The sequence below is a fragment of the Nasonia vitripennis genome (genome assembly GCF_009193385.2).
Source record: "Nasonia vitripennis strain AsymCx chromosome 1 unlocalized genomic scaffold, Nvit_psr_1.1 chr1_random0005, whole genome shotgun sequence".
Lineage (NCBI taxonomy): Eukaryota > Metazoa > Arthropoda > Insecta > Hymenoptera > Pteromalidae > Nasonia > Nasonia vitripennis.
Genome location: NW_022279591.1, coordinates 1,554,732 through 1,575,107, shown reverse-complemented (window position 1 = coordinate 1,575,107; position 20,376 = coordinate 1,554,732). Strand labels below are relative to the sequence as shown.

Below are 20,376 nucleotides of genomic sequence, written 5' to 3'. Positions count from 1 at the left end.
CCGCTAGAACTGCAACAGAAGGAAAAAGATGTAAAGAAGGATCCAAGAAGTACTGTGCTATTATTACACTGGATGTTAAAAATGCGTTTAACTCAGCTAGCTGGGGCAAGATACAGGAGGCACTACGGAAAAAAGAGGTACCCGCATATATAAGAAGGATTATGTCTGACTACCTGAAAGACAGAACCCTTTTGTATGACACAGAGAGCGGCACGTAAACCTATAAAGTAACCGGAGGGGTCCCGCAAGGTTTATTGCTTGGCCCACTATTGTGGAACATCATGTACGATGGCGTACTTAGGCTAGAGCTACCCGAAGGTGCAACAGTTGTAGGGTTTGCAGATGACATTGCAGTAGTGGTAGTAGCAAAGCAAAAGGAAGAGGTGACGGAAATCGCTGACGAGGCAGTAAGTATAATCCACGATTGGCTAGAGCAGACTGGACTTGAGCTTGCTAGCCATAAAACGGAGGCTATTCTTATATCCAGTAGAAAGAAAATTGAGACAATAACGCTGTCAGTGGACGGATATGAAATAGACTCTCAGCCGACCATTAAGTACATGGGAATCACCATGGACGCCAGACTAACGTTTAAGCAGCATCTCAAGAGGGTCAGCAATAAGGCAGCAAAAGTTGGTGCTGCACTATCACGACTAATGGCCAAATGGTGGGCCAACGCAGGATCGGAGGTTACTCCTAGCCACTGTAACTACATCAATGATGTTATACGGTGCCCCAATATGGGCGGACGCTATGTTGGTGAAGCCCTATGCATGAAAGCTGTCAACAGTTTATAGGAGAAGTGCATTGCGGGTCGCTTCTGCCTACCGCACAGTATCAGAAGATGCAGTGTGCGTTATTTCAAGTATGCCACCTATTGACCTCCTTGCAACAGAACGAAAGAATATATACGAAGAAAACCGGCGTGGTGACAATACTCAAAAGGAAGTTTGGAAATCCGTTAAGGAACAAATCCTAGCTGAGTGGCAAAGACGATGGAACTTCAGTGGAAATGGGCGATGGACGCACCGCCTCATACCATGTATTGTTGGCTGGACCAATAGACGACACGGGAAAGTGAATTACTACCTTACGCAGTTTTTGAGCGGACATAGGTGCTTTCGAGCCTACCTATACCGCTTTAAGATAGAGGATAATCCAAATTGCCCAGTATGTTTGGAAGCAAACGAAGATGCGGAACATGTCTTCTGCAACTGTTCGCGATACGAAATGGAACGAGAGGGACTCGAGCAGTACCTTTAGGCTAGGGTGACCCCTGAGTCAATGATGACATCTATGCTAGCGTCGAAAGATGGCTGGTGCTCAGTAAACAACTACGTAAGGACTATTATCAAAAAGGTTAGAAATGACGAAGAAAATAGAAGGGAAGAACTTGGCAAAACAGCTGAGTAAAACTGTTGCTAGACGAAGGCCACTTGGTTATAGATACAAAACGCTCCTCAGACTGATGCAAATGAACGTAGGTGTCGGGATTGAGTCTGTCCAGAGGATGGCCGGTCGATGCTGCTCGAAGTAGACGATTGGACGATGCGGCAGGAAGCAGATGCTTGGACGATGCAGAAGGAAGAAGACGGCAGGACGATGCAGAATGAAGAAGACGAGTTTGATCCTGAACCACTAATCACTTTGGTGGATGGGGGATGCACGGAAATGTCAAACTTCAAAGGAGAAGCCAAAAATGCTATTTAACGGGCCCCAAGGAAGTTTAGTTCAACGATAGTACCTGTGGGGATACGGTGTCGGAGGGCCACTTGTGCAGAGCTTGCTCTGCCTACGCCACATAAAAAAACACACACGTGTGCGCGCTGATATTTTGCTAGTACAAACGTTTATGCGTACTAAATTATCAAGTTTTCTCGCTTCTCTGGGGTCTAAAATCAAATAATTAGAAGTGTCAATTAAAACACTATACGTCAGGCGTTATTTTACTTTACACAAGAACGTATAGCTTAGTGATGCAAGTATACGTTGCATAGACTGCTGAATTAGGTGAGAAAATGGCCGTGTTAATAAAAATAAACCGCCAAGTTGATATATTCTTGGAGAATTTCTTTAAAAAGTACTCTTATTTTACAGAGTTTCTCGCTTCTGCGTTTTCTGATATGCAGTGTCGTCAAGAACTCCGCTTTTTCGCTAGCTAACTATATTTTTGCTACGCAAAAGCACCTTCTACTGTCGAAATTCATAGCTTAGTGGCACTATAAAAGAGGTCTGAGTTAAGCAGCTAGCCATCAAACAGCATCCAGCAGTAGCCACAGAAACTTCAGAAAGAACTTTACAACCCACTATGGACAAGCTTCAAGTGTTGAGAATCGTGCTAACCGTCTTGAGCGCGGTTCTTGTACGTGAGCCAACAACATGCATTTTTTGTAATGAAGCATTGCGTCGTTCTTTAAAACACTGCTAGGTTAGCTGTTTATTAAAGCGGTTAAAATATATTTTGGGCTTCTGCCGTCTGCGTACTATTATGTACTTATTTAATTGTGGCTTGTTGGAGAGTGAGGTAGATATTATCCGTGCTCTCAGCGAGTCTATCGTGAGTCGTGGCATGCAGAATGCCTGGCAAGTTCAAACTATTAGGCAGCAATATCAGCAGATTTTTGGTAAGATTCTCTCTCTCTCTCTCTCTCTTTTTCTCTGTTTTTTAAAACATGTGCAAGAGTTCGTTGTGAGCGTATTTTTGATCGTGTAATCTGAATGCACAGATCTTGATAAACTGATTGCTGACACTGAAGGAGATGCGCTGATTGTGCTCGTACAACTAGATGATGATGAGGAAGGGGAGCAGAAACCCTCAGTCGTCGAAATGGAGGCCAACGAGACGCCATTGGACCTTACAGCAGTAGTAGCAGCAGCAGACACGACCGTCGTTACTGCCGTATTTGTCAAGATGGAAGCTGACGAGACATCAGCCGACGTAGCCTTAACAGATACAGGTAGTCCTAATGAGGCTACTGCTACTTCTGCTCCTCCTTAGTCGGTTCATCCTCAGCCACCGAGTCGGTAGTTGTAGAAACATCAGGACACAGTAGCACAGAGGGCGTATCTGGTGGTACTGATGAATGTAAGAGCCCTCTCACATGCACATTACCACAAGAATAAAATGTAAAGTGTGGAAATTAATAAAAAATATAAATTAGCATTATGGTTGCAGGAGGGCGCTGTCGTTGAACAGCCGCTGAGACAGCACATCATTATTCATCGGGAGTTTACGAGATATAATCTTTTTTTTCGTTTGAATAGTCGCGAGACGCTGATCACCATCAGACGGCCACCACAGAATGCAGAAGTCGTAGAGTGGCTAGGGCTCGCTATGCATGATCTGTACAGGTATGTGTGCGAGACCACAACACCCGACGACTTTGTCGGTATAACAATAAATTCAGAGCAGTTTAGACAGGGCGTAGTGTGGATTTCGTATAGATTAGTGTGAGAGCTGAGCGCAGTTGAAATGGCAGAGATAATGCAGAGTGTAACACAGACTTTGAGATTGATAATACACTGTTAGTTAATGTTAATAGTGTATCCGTGCCTGGAGGGCTCTCGCTCATTTCTGAGACGACTTTTAAACGATCTATTTTATCTATTCAAAATACGGATAATCTCTGCCTGCCTTGATCGCTTGTTTGCGCGCATATTCATGCTATCCGCGGTGACGTTCGCACGGGGTATCTGCAGAAAATGTGGGACAGAAGCAGACAATGTAATGGCAAATGGCAAAAAGAGAAGGCTATAAAACTCGTTAACTTTGCTAGAGTTGTTATACCCGAGACTGGCTGTGGGATACCCGAGATAAAACTTTTTCAAGAATACTACGCGTGTTGAGACGTTGCAATAGGAGTCTATTCATTTCAAGGTTTTGCTCGAGGTGAAAAGCCTAAACATTATGGATCGGAATATGTTCATAATGTTCGTAATACTGTTAGGCATACTCTTCGTCTTATGTATTACGAGAGTAGCCGACATTATCAGCCTATTTTGAACTTGGTAGCTGCGGCTGGCAGTAGGAAACCTACTGCCAGCCTTACCTTGCAATAAAAAAGTAACAAATGAAAAAAATCATAGGTGTCCGAACAAGTGTCGTAGTTGTCTGCAGAAACCGCCTTGTGAACGTGACTAAACTGAGAGGCATATGGTGTGCCCACACTGTAATAGATTTTTTTTCCGTCAAATGTATCTTTCGAATCATCTGAAACCAGGGTCATTCGATAAGAATCATACAGTATGTGCGAGTTTAAAAAATTGTACGAGGTGTTGTAGAACGATTAGAACACCCAGTAATGGTACAACCTCTAATATTTGCGATATAGTCTTTTCTAAAGTTTGTAAGCTGCTGCAGCCAATCGACCATCTTTGTTTTATGCGGCCCATAGCTGAAACGCGTTAGCAGGCAGCTAGTACTACCACGAAAAAACAGACTTCATACTTATTTTACGATTTCGAGACACAACAGTTGGAGCCCGTATTGGGTGACGATAAGACACATATACACGTTGTCAATCTGTGTGTAGTACAGCAGGTATATAGTGCATGTCTGGATAACGAAAATATTTTTGAGTCGTGTAATTTTTGCGGGGTGCGAGAGCATGTGTTCAAGGACGATCTGGTGAAACATTGTGAGATGCCACCCGTAGAGAGCTACTCACCCGACTCGATGGGTGTCGAGGAGTGAAAAACATTCTTAGAGTGGTACGCCGATAGAAAAGGACAAAATTACATTTTTGATTTTCAAAACGAGATCATGAAGTATTGTAAGCAGGACGTTAAGATATTGAGACTAGCATGTCTTGCCTTCAGAAAGACATTTATCGAATGCGGCTCGACAGATCCGTTCCTAAAGTGCGCAACTATCGCGTCGTCGTGTATGCGCGTGTACTGTAAACTATTTTTGAAAAAAAATTACAATCGGGATTATACCGTCGGGTGGCTATCGTCGAGCCAATAAACAATCGATTAAAGCAGCACAATGGCTCACGTGGATGCAGCATGAGACAGGCTGGCCGATACAGCATTCTGTAAATTCGCGTGAAAAGAGACTGCACGAAGGATCTCTGGTGGATGGATTTTGCGCGTTAGAAAACAATGAGAAAGTCGTAATGCAGTTCCACGGGTGTTATTAGCATGGTTGTGTTCGCTGCTACACTGATGGTCGTGATTTGTCAATCGTTAATGGCGAGAGTATGGACGAGCGGTACGAGAGAACACTTAGAGTTTCGGGAAAAATTAGGAGACACGGGTATTGTCTCATTGAGAAGTGAGAGTGTGATTTTGATCGCAAGTGCAGCGAGAACGAGCAGATGATGACGTATATAAAAGAGGTCACAAAAGACTGGCATACACCACTTAATCCGCGAGATGCATTTTTCGGTGGTCGTACGGGTAACACGATAAAATCATACGATATTCGCGAGAATGAAAAAATTAAATATGTCGATGTATGCTCCTCACCCATACATTTGCAAATATGGTCGCTATCCCGTCGGCCATCCGAAACTTTATGTGGGTGAGGTTGAGTGTGTGCGTGTGTAGTTGGCCCCGACAACGACATCAGTGATGTGCGAGGTGTTACCGCCGAGAAATCTTTACCACCCTATTCTATCCGTAAAAATGCATAATAAGGTACTATTTCCGCTATGTAGATCGTGTGCCTTAACTCGTTGTGGGGCAAGTTTGGGCAAACGAAAACATGACAAAAACTGAGATGGTAAGAGACCCACAAAGATTGTTCGAGCTACTAACTAGCCCCGATAAAGTTGTGAATTCTAAAAAAGAATCATAATTGGATTCATTGAATATAAGACTTATAACGGCGATACAAAACTCAATCCGTTCAATTTTAAAAATTTCAATATTAATTTCTTGTGTTTGTTTGTGGACGGTGTACAAGTCCCATCAAAACCACTGCAGCCTGACTTCAAAAAAACAAAGATATATTTAGATGCGTATCACACACTCTACTCGGGTACGGGGGTACATTTTTCAAATGCCGTTAATTCGTTAACACGCGATGCATACCTAAATAACTACTGTCTTTTTGAATTCGATTTGACGCCCGATTTATCGGCCGACAATGACACCCATTGGAATTTAATCAGAAGAGGAAGTGTGAGAATTGAAGGTTAAGAGTAGATGGCGCTCTTTGAAAAAACAAATAAAACCACCTACCAATACAAGCTTTGTGCCAGTCGATACGCCTTTCTTGAGCTGTGCAGACAACCGGAGAATTGGATCTAGTTATCGATTTTCAGTTTTTCAAGGATAACAAGGGTCGAGTTGTGCCGAAAGAAGTGGGCTTAGCAGTATTAGATTTAGATGCTACAGCACATTGGATTATCGCACCTACTTGTTATACGAGATTTTTAAAGAAAGATATTTTAAGAGAGAATAATTGGCTGACACTGCATCATTATGGTCTGGATTGGTACGGTGGGGATGTTTCGCTGAAAAAATATTACAAAACCATGCATGATATTTGCAGAAAAGCAAATAAATTTATGTGCGAGGAGAGAAAAAAGCGAAACTGGTAAATAAGATTACGACACGCGAAGAATGAATTCTCTGAATGTTCTCCAGAAGTTGCGAAAAATGAGAGCTTATGCGGTGGGGGTTTATCCGGCAGATCAAATTCTAATGACATGGGTAAAACCATGTGGCTTTGTGTTTAATACACAGAGTCATAAGAGACGTGGTATGCACTGGGTTGCGATATATGTGTCCAAAAATGGTGTTGGATGGTATTTTGATATTTTTGGTGCACAACCATACATCCCCGATCACGTAAACAGTATCCAGAGAAATTGTAAGAAGCTCAGATGGAACCACATTCGATTACAAAGCAGCTTTTCTAATGCTTATGGCAAATATTGTATCATGTTTCTATATTATATGATTAATGGAATTCGTTGCTAAGTTATAATATAATGTAAAATTTTTAAACGTGAAACGATAAAGTAAGAGGATATTTAGGTTGCACAACTTCCAAAAAAAGTACGACCCTACAGATTTTTATTGGATCCCCTCTACAGCACCAGTGATTCTATTGGTCATCCACTTGTCGCGAGACTGTTCCTCGTTGATCTCGCCTCCTACCAAATGTAATTGTTTTCGAATATAAGCCGGTGTAGTTGCAGCACAGAGAGTACAGTTCTCTTTCACAAGTATAAAAGAAGAAGTTCTCTCTCGGTGACAAGAAAAAGTATAAGAAGAAAAAGATGGCTGGGCAAAAGAGACATCACGATAGCCAGACTCAGGACAGCCAGACTTCCACCACCACCACCACCAAGTATCGCTGTCATCAAATTCTACCCATGGTATTCGGCTTGAACAACTCTTATGGAAAAATTATTCACATTGGGCTGGAAAATACCTCAGTCGGTTTGGATGACATCAATCCAGTTGTTCGACTGAGTAATAATGAATTTTACGGACTATGTTTGCTGCTTGCCTCCTGGCTACAGTTCCGGGAGCAGTTTGTCGAAATCGACCGATACTTCCAGGCGTACAGCGAGGAGGATATGCTGGATCAACGAATCACCTTTTCCGGATTTTACATCAGATTTATGATCAGCTACTCTGATCAAGCATTTGAATTACTGGAGGACCATAAGACGACAATACGCAAAGAGTCTGGCGAGTCTAGGACGAAAAAAGTGCGTAAGCCTTCACTATTGTATTATAAAATACTATACCGTTTTAATCAAACTTTCGTTTTGATGAATTTTATGTTTACTATTTTGATTTGATAAATATACAATTTTATTGTTATCCAGATCCATCGGTATGATTCTTTCAAAACGATAAATACAATTATTATTTGTTTTATTAGCTAAACTTATTATTAATCTATATTATTTTCTGATTTATTTTCAGCAGTTACTTTTTTGTGTTAGCTTCTAAAAGAGTTAATTAAGGATTGCTGTATATAATACCTTAAGTTCCTCGATATTAATTTTAGCAAAATTTAATTTAAATTCAGAAAATTTTATTGCGTGAGTAACGTTTTTTATATTTGAACATTCAGCAATTGTTTCAAAATAAATTTTATTTTTATAATTTTTTGATATTGAATACATTCTAATCAAATCTTCTCGCATTTTACTAATTTTAGAAATGTGCTTCAGTGAAGCACGGTCTATCGAAACTCAATTCGATAGGCCAGTAAGGCGAAATAATAACACTTAGTATGGAGTAAAGTATTTGTATCTTTTGTGAGGTATAAAAGGCGATTTGTAGCTGTCGAGCGTTCGAAAGAGACTGATTCTCCGAGACTTTGCTTGTCCTTAAAAAGAGCAGTCTTAGTCTGCTGGGGGTAGTTTTGGAGAGGAAAATTCTGCTCACAAGAGTATCGGAAAGAAAATGCATTTTAATTGGTGAAACGGTTTAGGAGAAAGAGATTTTGGGCCTGAAGGAGTGTGCGTGCGAGTCTTCCGAAAACGTGTCCAGATGCGGGCTTGAACCGCGCGTGGGACTCGAGCTGTTGGCAAAAAAATGCTCTAGCTATAAACTGGCAAAAATCCGAACCGTCCAGAGTAGAGAAGTTGTGCAGATGTGCTGCTAAGCTTTGCTCTTCGTCGCGTCGGTTATAGGCTGTCATAAAAAAGGGACTCTAGTTGGAGCTCAGATTGTCGGGAAGAATATGCGGGATTTATGAGCGTGGATTTTAGGAGCGTTGTTGATATTTGTGCGTGGTAGGATTTCAGTCTGCTCTCGACAGACCCGATTTACATACTATCTGCTTATTTTAACTTAATCTAATTTTGATACATATAGTTCGATGATTTACAAAATTATAAACATACGACAGTTCACTAATATTAAATTAAACATTGCATGGGCAAATATTAAATACAATAACGACTGCAAATGCTATAGCAAAAACACCGCAATCATAATAATTAGTCTGATACTGTACTTGTTTAAAAGATGTGCATTAATTATCTTTATTAGGAAAGAGCCTATCAATAAAAATTTCATGATCATCATCAAGACATTCTTTATTAATACCATGAAAAATTCGTATTACATATTGTCTTTGTACCACAAACAAATCCAGTGTCCAAGTACATCTACACTATTGTCATAAATGTATCATTAATTGTCGTACAAGAGCAAATAATCTATTTTTCATTTTCATTTTCATCAGGTATTTCTGCACTACTTAATTGGTTTAATTGATTTGAAGCATACATTTTTTTACCTTTTTTTTAAACAAATTTCACATCGACAGTGACGAATTGACGTAGAAAACTATAAAATTTTTATACATAACAAAATCACGCCAATGTTCTCGCCAGTGATAAATAACTATATGTATACATAACTTTTTTGATAATATAAAAATTTCACGTTGCTTACTAATTAATAATAGGACATCATATTTCTCTATTTGTTTACTAAAATTTTAGCGTCTTCATGTTCATGATAAACAGTTAAAATTCGAAAAAATTAAAGCATGAAAGGCAAAAATAAAAAAACTGAAATTACGAAATCAAACAATTACTAAAACGAAAATGTTCAATTGAAATATTAGGAAATATAAAATAACAAAAGTTAAGAGTATTTTTGTTTACATTAAAATTTTAAAATTTATTTTTTTGACTGTAATTGTTTTTTAATATTTTCAGTTTCAAAATTCTACCTTCTATTATAAGTCAATGCGTAATTTTCATGTTTCAAATTTTTATTATTTAAAATTTTTACTTTCACCCCTATTCGGAATTGACAGTAGGGAAAAATAAACTTGACGAAACTTGAATTTGCTTACTATTACAAAATATATTTTAACCGAGCGACATTAGGAGTGAGGTGAATCGCGCAATCTAGCTTTCGAAGAAAATGCCGAGGTTGTATATAGTTGTGTAAACAAAATCTATGACAAAAGTAAATAAGACTGTTTAATGCCGTTTGTCGCTGTGTGTTGTAAACTACCATCAAGCGCAGTTTACGTTATATTTCATAATTCTATTAGGTAAAAGTTTAAATCACTAGGAGAAGCGTTTATTTCAAAATCATTGATTTCAAATGTTTCAGTGTCTTCAAAAAAATCTCTACGGCAGGCCATCGACGCGCATGTGTACGTGCGCGTCCACCTTCTCTCTCCAGCTACGAAGCCTGCATTAACAGCAGCGCGTTGTGTAACACTATTTATATGTATATGTGAGCGCAAGCGAGCGACGGTGAGTCGTGCGCATCCGAGTATGTTTGTATGAATGATAAATGTAAATATGAATGAATGATAGTATGATTGTGTGAACGTGCGAATATTTTCGGCGGCTCGATCAGCGCTCGCTTAGCGCCCTATAAAAGGCCATGCGAGGCCTGTGTTCAATCACTAGTAGCAGCACAATTAAGCGCTCTAGTCTACTCTGGCTGCACTTTTAAGCGCCTTATTACATATACAGAAATCTACTGCAAAATTAAGCGTAGAATTTAATAACTATAAAATTCGAGCAGCACTTTTAAGCGCTCTAACACATACTCTACTGCAAAATTAAGCGTAGAATTTAATAATATTTAATAATCGCACAACAGAAGTCTTTATCAAAAAATAAACAAAATTGTAACTAAATCTGATTTAAAAAGAATAATAGCAATAATAGGCATTATTCTTATGTTAAATTATTTTTGTTAATATACACACTATTTTAAATATAAACAAGAGTTTATAATTATTGCGTTGCATATCCATTACCTACAATCCCGGACCTACTATTATTATTATTATTTAATTCATTTACAATCAATTTTCTTTTTATATTATTCGTTAAATAATAATTTAAAGTAAAATCGATTTATTCCAAATCTGAATTCGGATCCACGGATCAGATTTGCAAATGTTTATTACTTTTTCTAATAAATATTAGATTTATTATTTCTTTTATTAAAATCTAATATTGAAAAAGTACCAAGGACTAGAAAGAAGAAGTGATGAGCGTTTCAATAGTATAATTTAATATAATTAAATCTATTGATCTTACGAGTGTTTGTTGGTTGGGGGTAGGTATTTAGGTTATTAGCTGGCTTATGGTGTGTGGTTTAATTATTTTAAGAAAAAATAAAGCGATTTAACTCGCTGTTCCCTGGGATAGATGAGTTAGACTACTTGTCGTTTGGTAGGGGTGGCTTCTAGGGGTCGCATGGGTTTAGGGGAAGGTGATACAATAATTTCCGCACCTGTAGCTTAAACTTGATGCTTTTTTAAAGAGTTTAAAAAAAATCATAGCTCTATGATTAAAAATGACGCGTGGCTCGAATTTTGTCCATTTTCTCCCACTGTGCGCCGATCAGAAAATGTCCTGGTGTCAGCGCGGTCACATCCTCTTCACTGGAGTGTGGACTTCCAAGCGGGCGAGAATTCAGGCATGCTTCAATCATCGAGGTGATCGTGTAAAATTTCTCGTAGGTCAATTTGGTCTCCCCAATAACCTGACGCTGATGACTCTTGACTTTTGAAGGACTTGACGTTGGCTTCCCACAGACTGCCGAAATTTGGTGCCCGTGGTGGAATATACGACCACTCAATTCCATCCTTGGCGATGGTGGCAGCAATCTTCTGGCTCATAGCGGTGGTGCGGGCAAAGAGGCGGCTCAGCCCCGCCTTTGCTCTCTGAAAGTTGGTACCGTGGTCACTGTAAATTATGCGACACAGTCCACCGCGAGCCACGAAGCGACGAAATGCCGCAAAGAATTTCATATCGTTGTATGAAACAGTAAGACGTCGGCGTTATTCTCCTGGGTGGCTTCGTTGATTGATCCCATTAGTATCCATCCTAGGGCAGAATTCAGAGCCACGGGTTGCGTAGATGACCCTCTCTTGATCCCTGGTCAGAGTACAGCCGCGTAGACAGTGCTGCTCAAGACGCAGTCAATATTGGCTGGTTGGTCGAAGTGCGGGTCTGCCAACGTCGCATCCCTCAAGTAGTCTCGATCCTGCATCGTAACGACCGTGCGGGGCAGGATTGACGTTAGTTTTTGGAGTAAGAGAGCTAAAAAATCGAAACGAAAGTTAGCATCGTGATTCGATCTTAACGTAGCGGCTACACATGCTTTGGCCACAGCCGTGGTGGTGCCCCCGAATCCGGAAACAGCTACGTTTGCAGTATGCTTAGGCGGTGCCAGTAACTGCACAATACGCTCGGAAATGAAGCTTTCTTCAGCTCCGGAATCCAGCAGTACTCGAACTGTGACTGCTTGTCCGTTAGCTGCTTGCAGTATCGCGCACGTCGTAGATAGCAACACCTTTGCGCTAGCAATTTTTGGAAGTAACGAGCTTTCCGTGGCAGTGTCTGCTGGAGTTGAGCTACGCAGTCGCAGTTGTTGCAGTCGCAGCGTTAGTGGGCCCCTCCTGGTGCAGCTTGGTATGGTGCTTATTCCTGCACACTAGACATGGCCCCTGTGACACACACTGGCTTTCGGTGTGACTTGCACTTGAACAGTTGAAGCAGACTTGTGCTGATGCTGCATGTGCTCGGCGTTGTTCGACTGAGGCGGTTGTAAACTCTTGCAATACCCGAGGAAGTGTTTCCCGCGGCAAAAACGAGCGTTGCGTACGGCTCGTGCTTCGCGTTGACTTTTGGGTTGTAGCATAAGCATTCACGCTTTTCGCCTTTTTTTGGACATTTCAATTTTTTCCCTCCTTTTTATATCGCGTGGTGGACTTCTAGGTACTTTCCGAACGGTCGCCTTCCACTGATGCATGCTCGTCATCGATGTCCACCAAGTCTAATGTGCAGATACGTTCCTCCAGAAAGGCCTTGATATCGGCGTACTCGGGAAATACCGTCGTTGTTGACTTTTTGACTTCTTTCTTCCACTCAAGACGTGTGCTGGGTGCAAGCTTACTGACGAGGCAAAATACGAGGAAGTCATTCCACTTGTCGACGGGTCGACCCAACGCTCCGAACACATTAATGCTCTCGTTTACCGTATTTAGCAGCTGGCTGAGGTGTTGTTCGGACTCCGTAGTCGCCGGCGGAAGCTTGACCAGCGCTTGCATTTTAAAAGTAAGGCCTAAGTATTTGTTGTCGTATCGGTGACACAATGTATCCCAAACTGTCTGGAGATTCGCTCCAATGAGCTGGATTCTCTCCAATTTCCCAGCAGCCTTGCCTCCTAAGCAGTTGGTCAGATGTTGGAGTTTGATGACTGGGTCCATCGTCTTGTCGCTTATAACTGAGAATGTAAGTTTCTCCTTAAATACCTCCCAATCAAGCTGCTTCCTATCGAAATGCGGCAGGCGAATTTTATATAAATTTCATCTTCGGTTCCGCGGAAAACCACCCATATATATATATATATATATATAAAAAGTTAGTTCAAGCAAGTATGAGCATCTCTTGTTTTGCGAACAAACTTAACCACCGTGTTTAGCTCTTCTGGCTTTACCTGTGCCTTCATCTGAGACAAAATGTCAGCATAGGTCTTGCCACCCTCCGGCTTTATCAGAATGGCGTCCGTCCTCTGACGTGGAGACGTCTCTTCTCTCTTCTTTGGTTGGATCTGCTCCTGCTTTACCTTCTATTTCTTTTTAGCCTTCCTGCCAGCAGCTACTTCCCATTGTGTCTGACCATGAGAAGTCTGGCCGTTCCCCTCGCTGTCCCTACTTGTCGAGGGAGCACTTACATCCTTCTTGTCTTTTTTGGCGGGGGTACCGCCGCCTCCGTCAGATGATGCCCGTACCCTCTTCTTCGATTTTACCGTTTTTTGAGGCTTTGCATTGTCCTCATTAGATTGTTTGGGGGACTGCCTCTTCGCGACATCTTCCATCTGGTCAAGAAGCATGAAAGCTTCGATCATCATGGATCCTATTAATGGTAAGCCTTCTTTGATCTTGACATTCACGCCCTTTTGCTTTTCCAGGGTTTTGGTCATTTCTCTGGCCGTTTCTCGCACATCCCGTAGCTTGTCTCGCAGGCTGGCGTGGGCTTGTAGCCAATCCCTTATGGTCTTGCTCTCTTCTCCTACCGGTGCGTTCTTGTCATACCGGTATGCTGCAGCACTCATGGCGCTGCCTATACTGGTACTGCTGTTTGATTTGTGGATTGGATATCCACCGTCTTGCGTTGTTGGCACCCTTAAGGTTTTACTTTCAGGTTCTCCTGTGAGTTTTCCCCGAGTTCGTTTGTGGTTTCCATATTATAAGCATTTTTTTTTCATCCTGGCATGTGTCCGACCCCCTGGATCCCCCCGTCTATGGGGACAGCTGACATGGCCCCAACACATGACTGTAAGCGGTGCCAGACTGGGTACATCATGTCAGAGTATAGCACGCGCTATCACACTAGCCCACCTCCGCTCTCTCAAGCCTCCCACCCTGAACACAGGTGCTTAGCTCTCTGGAGAGTTTCCGGCAGATGTCACACAATAACACGCACTCGCTCGAGCCGGTTGACCGAAACTAGCTAGGTAACCGGCCTCCCGTCTTGCTGTCAGCGAGAGCCAAAGATGGTTCGGGTCACTTCGGCACGCAACCGTAGGTCTTAGAGAGACCGTTAGATCACCTCTCCATCCAGGATCTCCTTTTGGCAGCCCACGGGTCGCACCGCACGGCAAACGCGGCGGCCTGATTTGGTCCACGGAGCATATTTTATTTCTGCTCTACCCTCCGGGGTGTGTGCCTTGGCGAGCACTCCCCCATCCGCCACCCGGGGGACGCGCCACATTCGGGGTGTCATGCTTCCCCGCGTGGAAATCACACCCTGTTAAAAATAATATTTAGGTGGATATCTAGTTGGATTCGACATGGATTCTATATGGATTCCACGTGGATTCAGATGGATATCCAGCTAGATATTTTAAAAAGAAAAAAATATAAAATAATCCTTAAATAATATTGTTTATATATTTGGTGACCATTAATGGTAGTACTATGTGGGTGATAACACGTAACAGAAGGAATTTTTCTAAGACGGCCATTATTTTCTCAAGATTAATTGTATGTAGCTTCACCTAGATGCGAAAATCCTAATAAAATATTTATTGAAAACGATGTAGAAGATTCCTTAAAAATGGATAATATTATATGGAGTCCAATTTACAAAAAAACTAATTAAAAATATATACAAATTTATTGCAAATTATCACATTTTTTTGTAAATACTTTAAAATACAGAAGTCATAATTGACCATCGTTTTTCTCAGACTAACAGATTTGACTAATTTGGTTTCAGAAAAAAATACTATTTTTGATTCAAATATTTGTTTGTTTTCTTCCTAAGGAAGCTTGTAATAGTAATTTTTGGAGTTTGTATAAAAACATGTAGGAAATATGTTTTGAGGCATTTTAAGTCGAAAAATAGTGTTTTCAGAAAATGTCCGTATGGATGTGTGTGTGTGTGTGTGTGTGTGTGTGTGTGTGTGTGTGTGTGTGTGTTCGTTCGTCTCGCCTATAGCTCAGCTTCTACTCAGTGTATTTCAATCCACCAAGTCTCATGTTCTTTGTTTCTACTAGTACATAGCGGGATAACAGTCCGTTTTTACATTTTCTGGACCCATTTTTTTTATATCGATTTTTTTAGTTTTGAGATTTCAGTTTTTTTTTAATAAAGGTATTGGAAAAGTTGATGAAAGTAAATTGCTTAATATGTACCCGAAAGAGAATAAAATTACCTATCTTTTGACCGCGGAAAATAAATATTATCCTTCGTCGTTTTTTTATTACACACCATAAAGCGCAAATTTTTTAAATTGTTTTAACGCGAAAACTAAATTCTAAATCTTTCTAAAAAATTATAAGTTATTAGGACTATACTTCGCTATAATTTTAAGTCATTTCATAGGGAAGATCCTGAGAAAAACATCAACAACTGAAAAAAGTTGTTTTTCTTCATAATGCGATAACTGGAGTAAATAGGCAATAATTAATTTAAAATTTTTTATATAGTTAGTATTATACAGTATCTTGATCCCTTTCTTTGGGTTGTATATGATACCAGTTAGTTTCAAAGATATTAAGTTTCAAAATTTTGTTTCTCACCCTGTATACTTTGGATAATTGAAAACTGCATCGCTTATATTTCTAGCGTCCTCACAGTGGCGGGTGAGTTTAATAATTTTAACGTAACATGGCAATTGGTGTTCGCGGCTACCTCAGAAATACTGCCATCTTGCGTCAGTATTTGCAAACGGTGGCAGCAACGCCAGCGGTGCGGTGCGTATACGGCTGCCCTCCGGTACTCGAAACCATCGTATGACCAAGGTATGATCTTCGAATATTTCGAGGATATACCGGGTGTATACCGGAGGTATACCAAGGGTATACTAGGGGTATACTGGAAGTATCTGAGGGTATACTGAGGATACTTAAGGATATACCGAAGATACCCGAGGGTACCTGAGAGTATTTTGGGCTATCTTCATGACAGTGCGGCCAACGCGTCGAATTCCCCCACATATACATGGTGGACCATTTTAAACTATTATGGGAAATATCTTAGATTTATGGTTGGATACAGAAAAATGTTTTAGACAAAAGTTGTAGAGGTCAAAGGGGTTCAAATTTGGTACCAACAACTTTGACCTTGAACTTGTTTTTGAAGGTCATTTCAAGGGCAAGATCATTTTTTTAAATAGGTTGATCTACTTTTGACTCCGGATTTGAAAAGTGCAGAAAATTTTACGTTCAAAATGATATTTTGAACAAGGTCACGGAAGGTCATATGAAGGTCAAATTTACGAAAATTGTTAAATAATGTGTGTTCGCTCGGAATAACGGTTGGAAACATCAAAATGTTTTTAAAAAATGTTGTCAAGGGTGGAGAGTTTTACTTTCTGGTTGCAATAACCTTGACCTTGAATTTAGTTCTCAATGTTATGTCAAGGTCAAAGTGATTTTTCAAGCGAGAACCCCTGCTTTTGATCTCCGATTTGGTAAAAATAAGAGAATGCCCGTTGGAAATGCTAATCAAGGTCATGGTAAGGTCGTGTCAAGGACAATTTACTGTGCACTTCAAAAGTTAAAAATAAATATTTGAAGGTCAAAAGACATCAAAGACCTTGAACATCTGTCTAATTTTGAGGTAAAATTAGCCTAAAATATCAAAAAATTACTTGAAATCCATTAATTTTTTTAAGACCAATCTTTCTCACTTGGTATTTTACATTTTTTAAAAGATAGAAAATCAGCCAAGAACCTATGACTTTCTCAAAGCTTTTTACTTCCTATTTTTAGCGTTACCCAGAAACAATGACGTGGACGTAATAGGATTATGTTTCCTTTGGGTGCTTTATTAAAGTGAGTTCCCCTTGCCTCTCATTGGGGTGCTTGTTTAACGTGAGTCCCCTTGCCTCTCACTTGGGTGATTGTTTAACGTGAGTCCCCTTGCTTCTCACTTCTAACCATTGAGTATGTGTTCAAACTGACGACCGTTTGCGTCGATACAAAGTTGAATTCTTCTAAAAAAATGTCTTACCGTGGAAAGATAAATGAACCGTCACCGTTCGAGTACGGGTTGCACGTCGAGAGAAAATATTCGAATATTTTTTTAATAATCTTAGCGAGCCGTCTTCGTAGTTGGATCTTGCATGTGAAAATAACCGTGAAGTCTTACCGGACGGTGACGGTTCGATAAGGGTTTTGCTACATTCGTAGTTGTGCATCTAAGTACCACCTGTGCAAATATTACTATCCGTGTTAGAGATCGTGCTTGAGCGGCGGGCTAACGGATAAGTATCCAAAATCGCGAGAAAACCATTTATCTTTATACAGTAGTTAATTTTGTAAAAATATAAAATGTCTGATTACCCCCCAAATGAAATTGTGGACATGATTATGATTTTAGGAGAGTGCCGAGGTGTTTATGTTCGTGCAGCCGCATTTTACGCTGAACGTTATCCAAATAGGCGACATCCAACTTACATTACCATTTGAGATATAACCAATAGAGCTCGAGAAGGACGATTACATCCTGAACGTCGTCGCCACGAGTCTGGAGAAAATGACAATCGTGTTTTAACAGTTCTCGCAGTCGTTCACCTTAATCCTCACATTAGTTCTCGAGAAATTGAAAGACAACATGGAATACCAAAATCAACAGTTCTTAGGATCCTCAAAGCCCAAAGGTATCATGCTTACCACATCACATTAATTCAAGAACTAACGCTTCGGCATTTTGCACAAGGTCTTCAGTTTTGTCAATGGGCATTACAGCATCCAGAGTTGTTCACATTTGTTATGTTTTCAGATGAAGCAACTTTTAAAAACACTGGGGAACTAAACAGGCATAACTGTCATTACTGGTCAGATGTGAATCCACTTTGGCACAGAACAGTTGATAATCAACATCGTTGGAGTTTAAACGTTTGGTGTGGAATTGTAAATGGATATGTAATTGGTCCTTATTTTTTTAACGGTAATGTCAACCAACACAATTTTTTGGAATTTTTGAGAGACCATTTACCTGGCTTGCTTGAAGAGGTCGATTTAGAGACCAGGCAAAGAATTTGGGTGCAATTGGATGGTGCACCACCACATTTTGCACGGATTTTAAGAACCTTTCTTAACGAACGGTACCCAAACCAATGGATTGGACGTGGAGGTCCAGTTGCATGGCCTCCTAACTCGCCTGACCTAACTTCACCTGACTTTTACCTTTGGGGATATTTGAAAAACACTTGTTACGAACAGCTACAGCAAGACATGATGAAACGGATACGAACAGATTGTGCAGAAATTCCACGAAATGTCTTGCTTTCCACGGTAAGACATTTTTTGAGAAGAATTCAACTTTGTATCGACGCAAACGGTCGTCAGTTTGAGCACATACTCAATGGTTAGAAGTGAGAGGCAAGGGGACTCACTGTAATAAAGCACCCCAAAGGAAACATAATCCTATTACGTCTGCGTCGTTGTTTCTGGGTAACGCTAAAAATAGGAAGTAAAAAGCTTTGAGAAAGTCATAGGTACTTGGCTGATTTTCTATCTTTTAAAAAATGAAAAATACCAAGTGAGAAAGATTTGTCTTAAAAAAATTAATGGATTTCATGTAATTTTTTGATATTTTAGGCTAATTTTACCTCAAAATTAGACAGATGTTCAAGGTCTTTGATGTCTTTTGACCTTCAAATATTTATTTTTAACTTTTGAAGTGCACAGTAAATTGTCCTTGACACGACCTTACCATGATCTTGATTAGCATTTCCAACGGGCATTCTCTTATTTTTACCAAATCGGAGATCAAAAGCAGGGGTTCTCGCTTGAAAAATCACTTTGACCTTGACATAACATTGAGAACTAAATTCAAGGTCAAGGTTATTGCAACCAGAAAGTAAAACTCTCCACCCTTGACAACGTTTTTTAAAAACATGTTGATGTTTCCAACCGTTATTCCGAGCGAACACACATTATTTAACAATTTTCGTAAATTTGACCTTCATATGACCTTCCGTGACCTTGTTCAAAATATCATTTTGAACGTAAAATTTTCTGCACTTTTCAAATCCGGAGTCAAAAGTAGATCAACCTATTTAAAAAAATGATCTTGCCCTTGAAATGACCTTCAAAAACAAGTTCAAGGTCAAAGTTGTTGGTACCAAATTTGAACCCCTTTGACCTCTACAACTTTTGTCTAAAACATTTTTCTGTATCCAACCATAAATCTAAGATATTTCCCATAATAGATTAAAATGGTCCACCCTGTATAATAAATACTATATACTAGACGAATGCACGTGCACCTACGGAGAGAGGGAGAGAGAGAGAGGGGGAGAGAGGGAGAGAGATGGAGAGAGAGATGGAGTGAGACAGACAGACAGATAGACAGGGCTTTATTCGCCTTCAGGTAGGGAAGGGAGACTATACATGCGCTGTAACGATGACAGCGAGCCTGCTACGATCGTCAACACCGACGCCGAGCTGGAGACTTTTTTAGCCCGTTTTCCGCCCGCTGCCAACATCGTCCAACACTGAGGCTACAACACACACACATCATTCCACCACACCCACCATCAAGCTCATCTGCCACGTCTTATTCTGGTTCTAAGGTATCTCTGTCCGAAGGTCTACGAGTCACAAATCTCTGACAGTTAGCGTTATTTCATCATCTGACGGTGAATGGTCTGGTAAGCCAGGCAAGCCTGAATATCTCTTCTGTAAAGTATCGGCAAAGGGAGTCTCTCCTATCTTCGTGGGGGTTGTGTATCGTCCACCTCATGCTCCTCTCTTCCAAGGCTCTAACTTTATAGACCAGCTAACAACCCACATGCACAACTCCTGCACGAAGGTTATAATGGGAGACTTTAATTCTGAGTAACTCTCCTCATCTGACGACGCCAATTTCATCAGGGTCTTCATTGATGAAATCTCCCTTTCGTCTGTTCCCTATGGTGCCACGCACCACAAACAGGGTTCTGACACCTGGT

The 20,376-nt window shown here is 40.5% G+C and overlaps 2 protein-coding genes across 5 annotated transcripts in view; both read left to right on the top strand.

Annotated features, from left to right (window-relative positions):
• Nucleotides 1-20,376, top strand: part of LOC100116911 (exocyst complex component 8) — a 342,632-nt gene that overhangs the window by 125,503 nt on the left and 196,753 nt on the right. The gene's annotated exons all lie outside the window — the stretch shown is intronic.
• Nucleotides 17,898-18,906, top strand: LOC116415815. Its single transcript, XM_031921175.1, has 2 exons — nt 17,898-18,078; nt 18,201-18,906. Exons 1-2 carry the CDS (start codon nt 18,033-18,035, stop codon nt 18,791-18,793), a joined length of 639 nt encoding a protein of 212 aa, XP_031777035.1. The 5' UTR covers nt 17,898-18,032; the 3' UTR covers nt 18,794-18,906.

What these genes read in the sequence shown, in the direction of transcription:
- LOC116415815 (XM_031921175.1), top strand. Translation starts at nt 18,033, where the DNA reads ATGGAATACCAAAATCAACAGTTCTTAGGATCCTCAAAGCCCAAAG. An exon ending in AGGATCCTCAAAGCCCAAAG is followed by an intron (nt 18,079 to 18,200) that starts GTATCATGCTTA and finishes TTATGTTTTCAG; the next exon opens with ATGAAGCAACTTTTAAAAAC.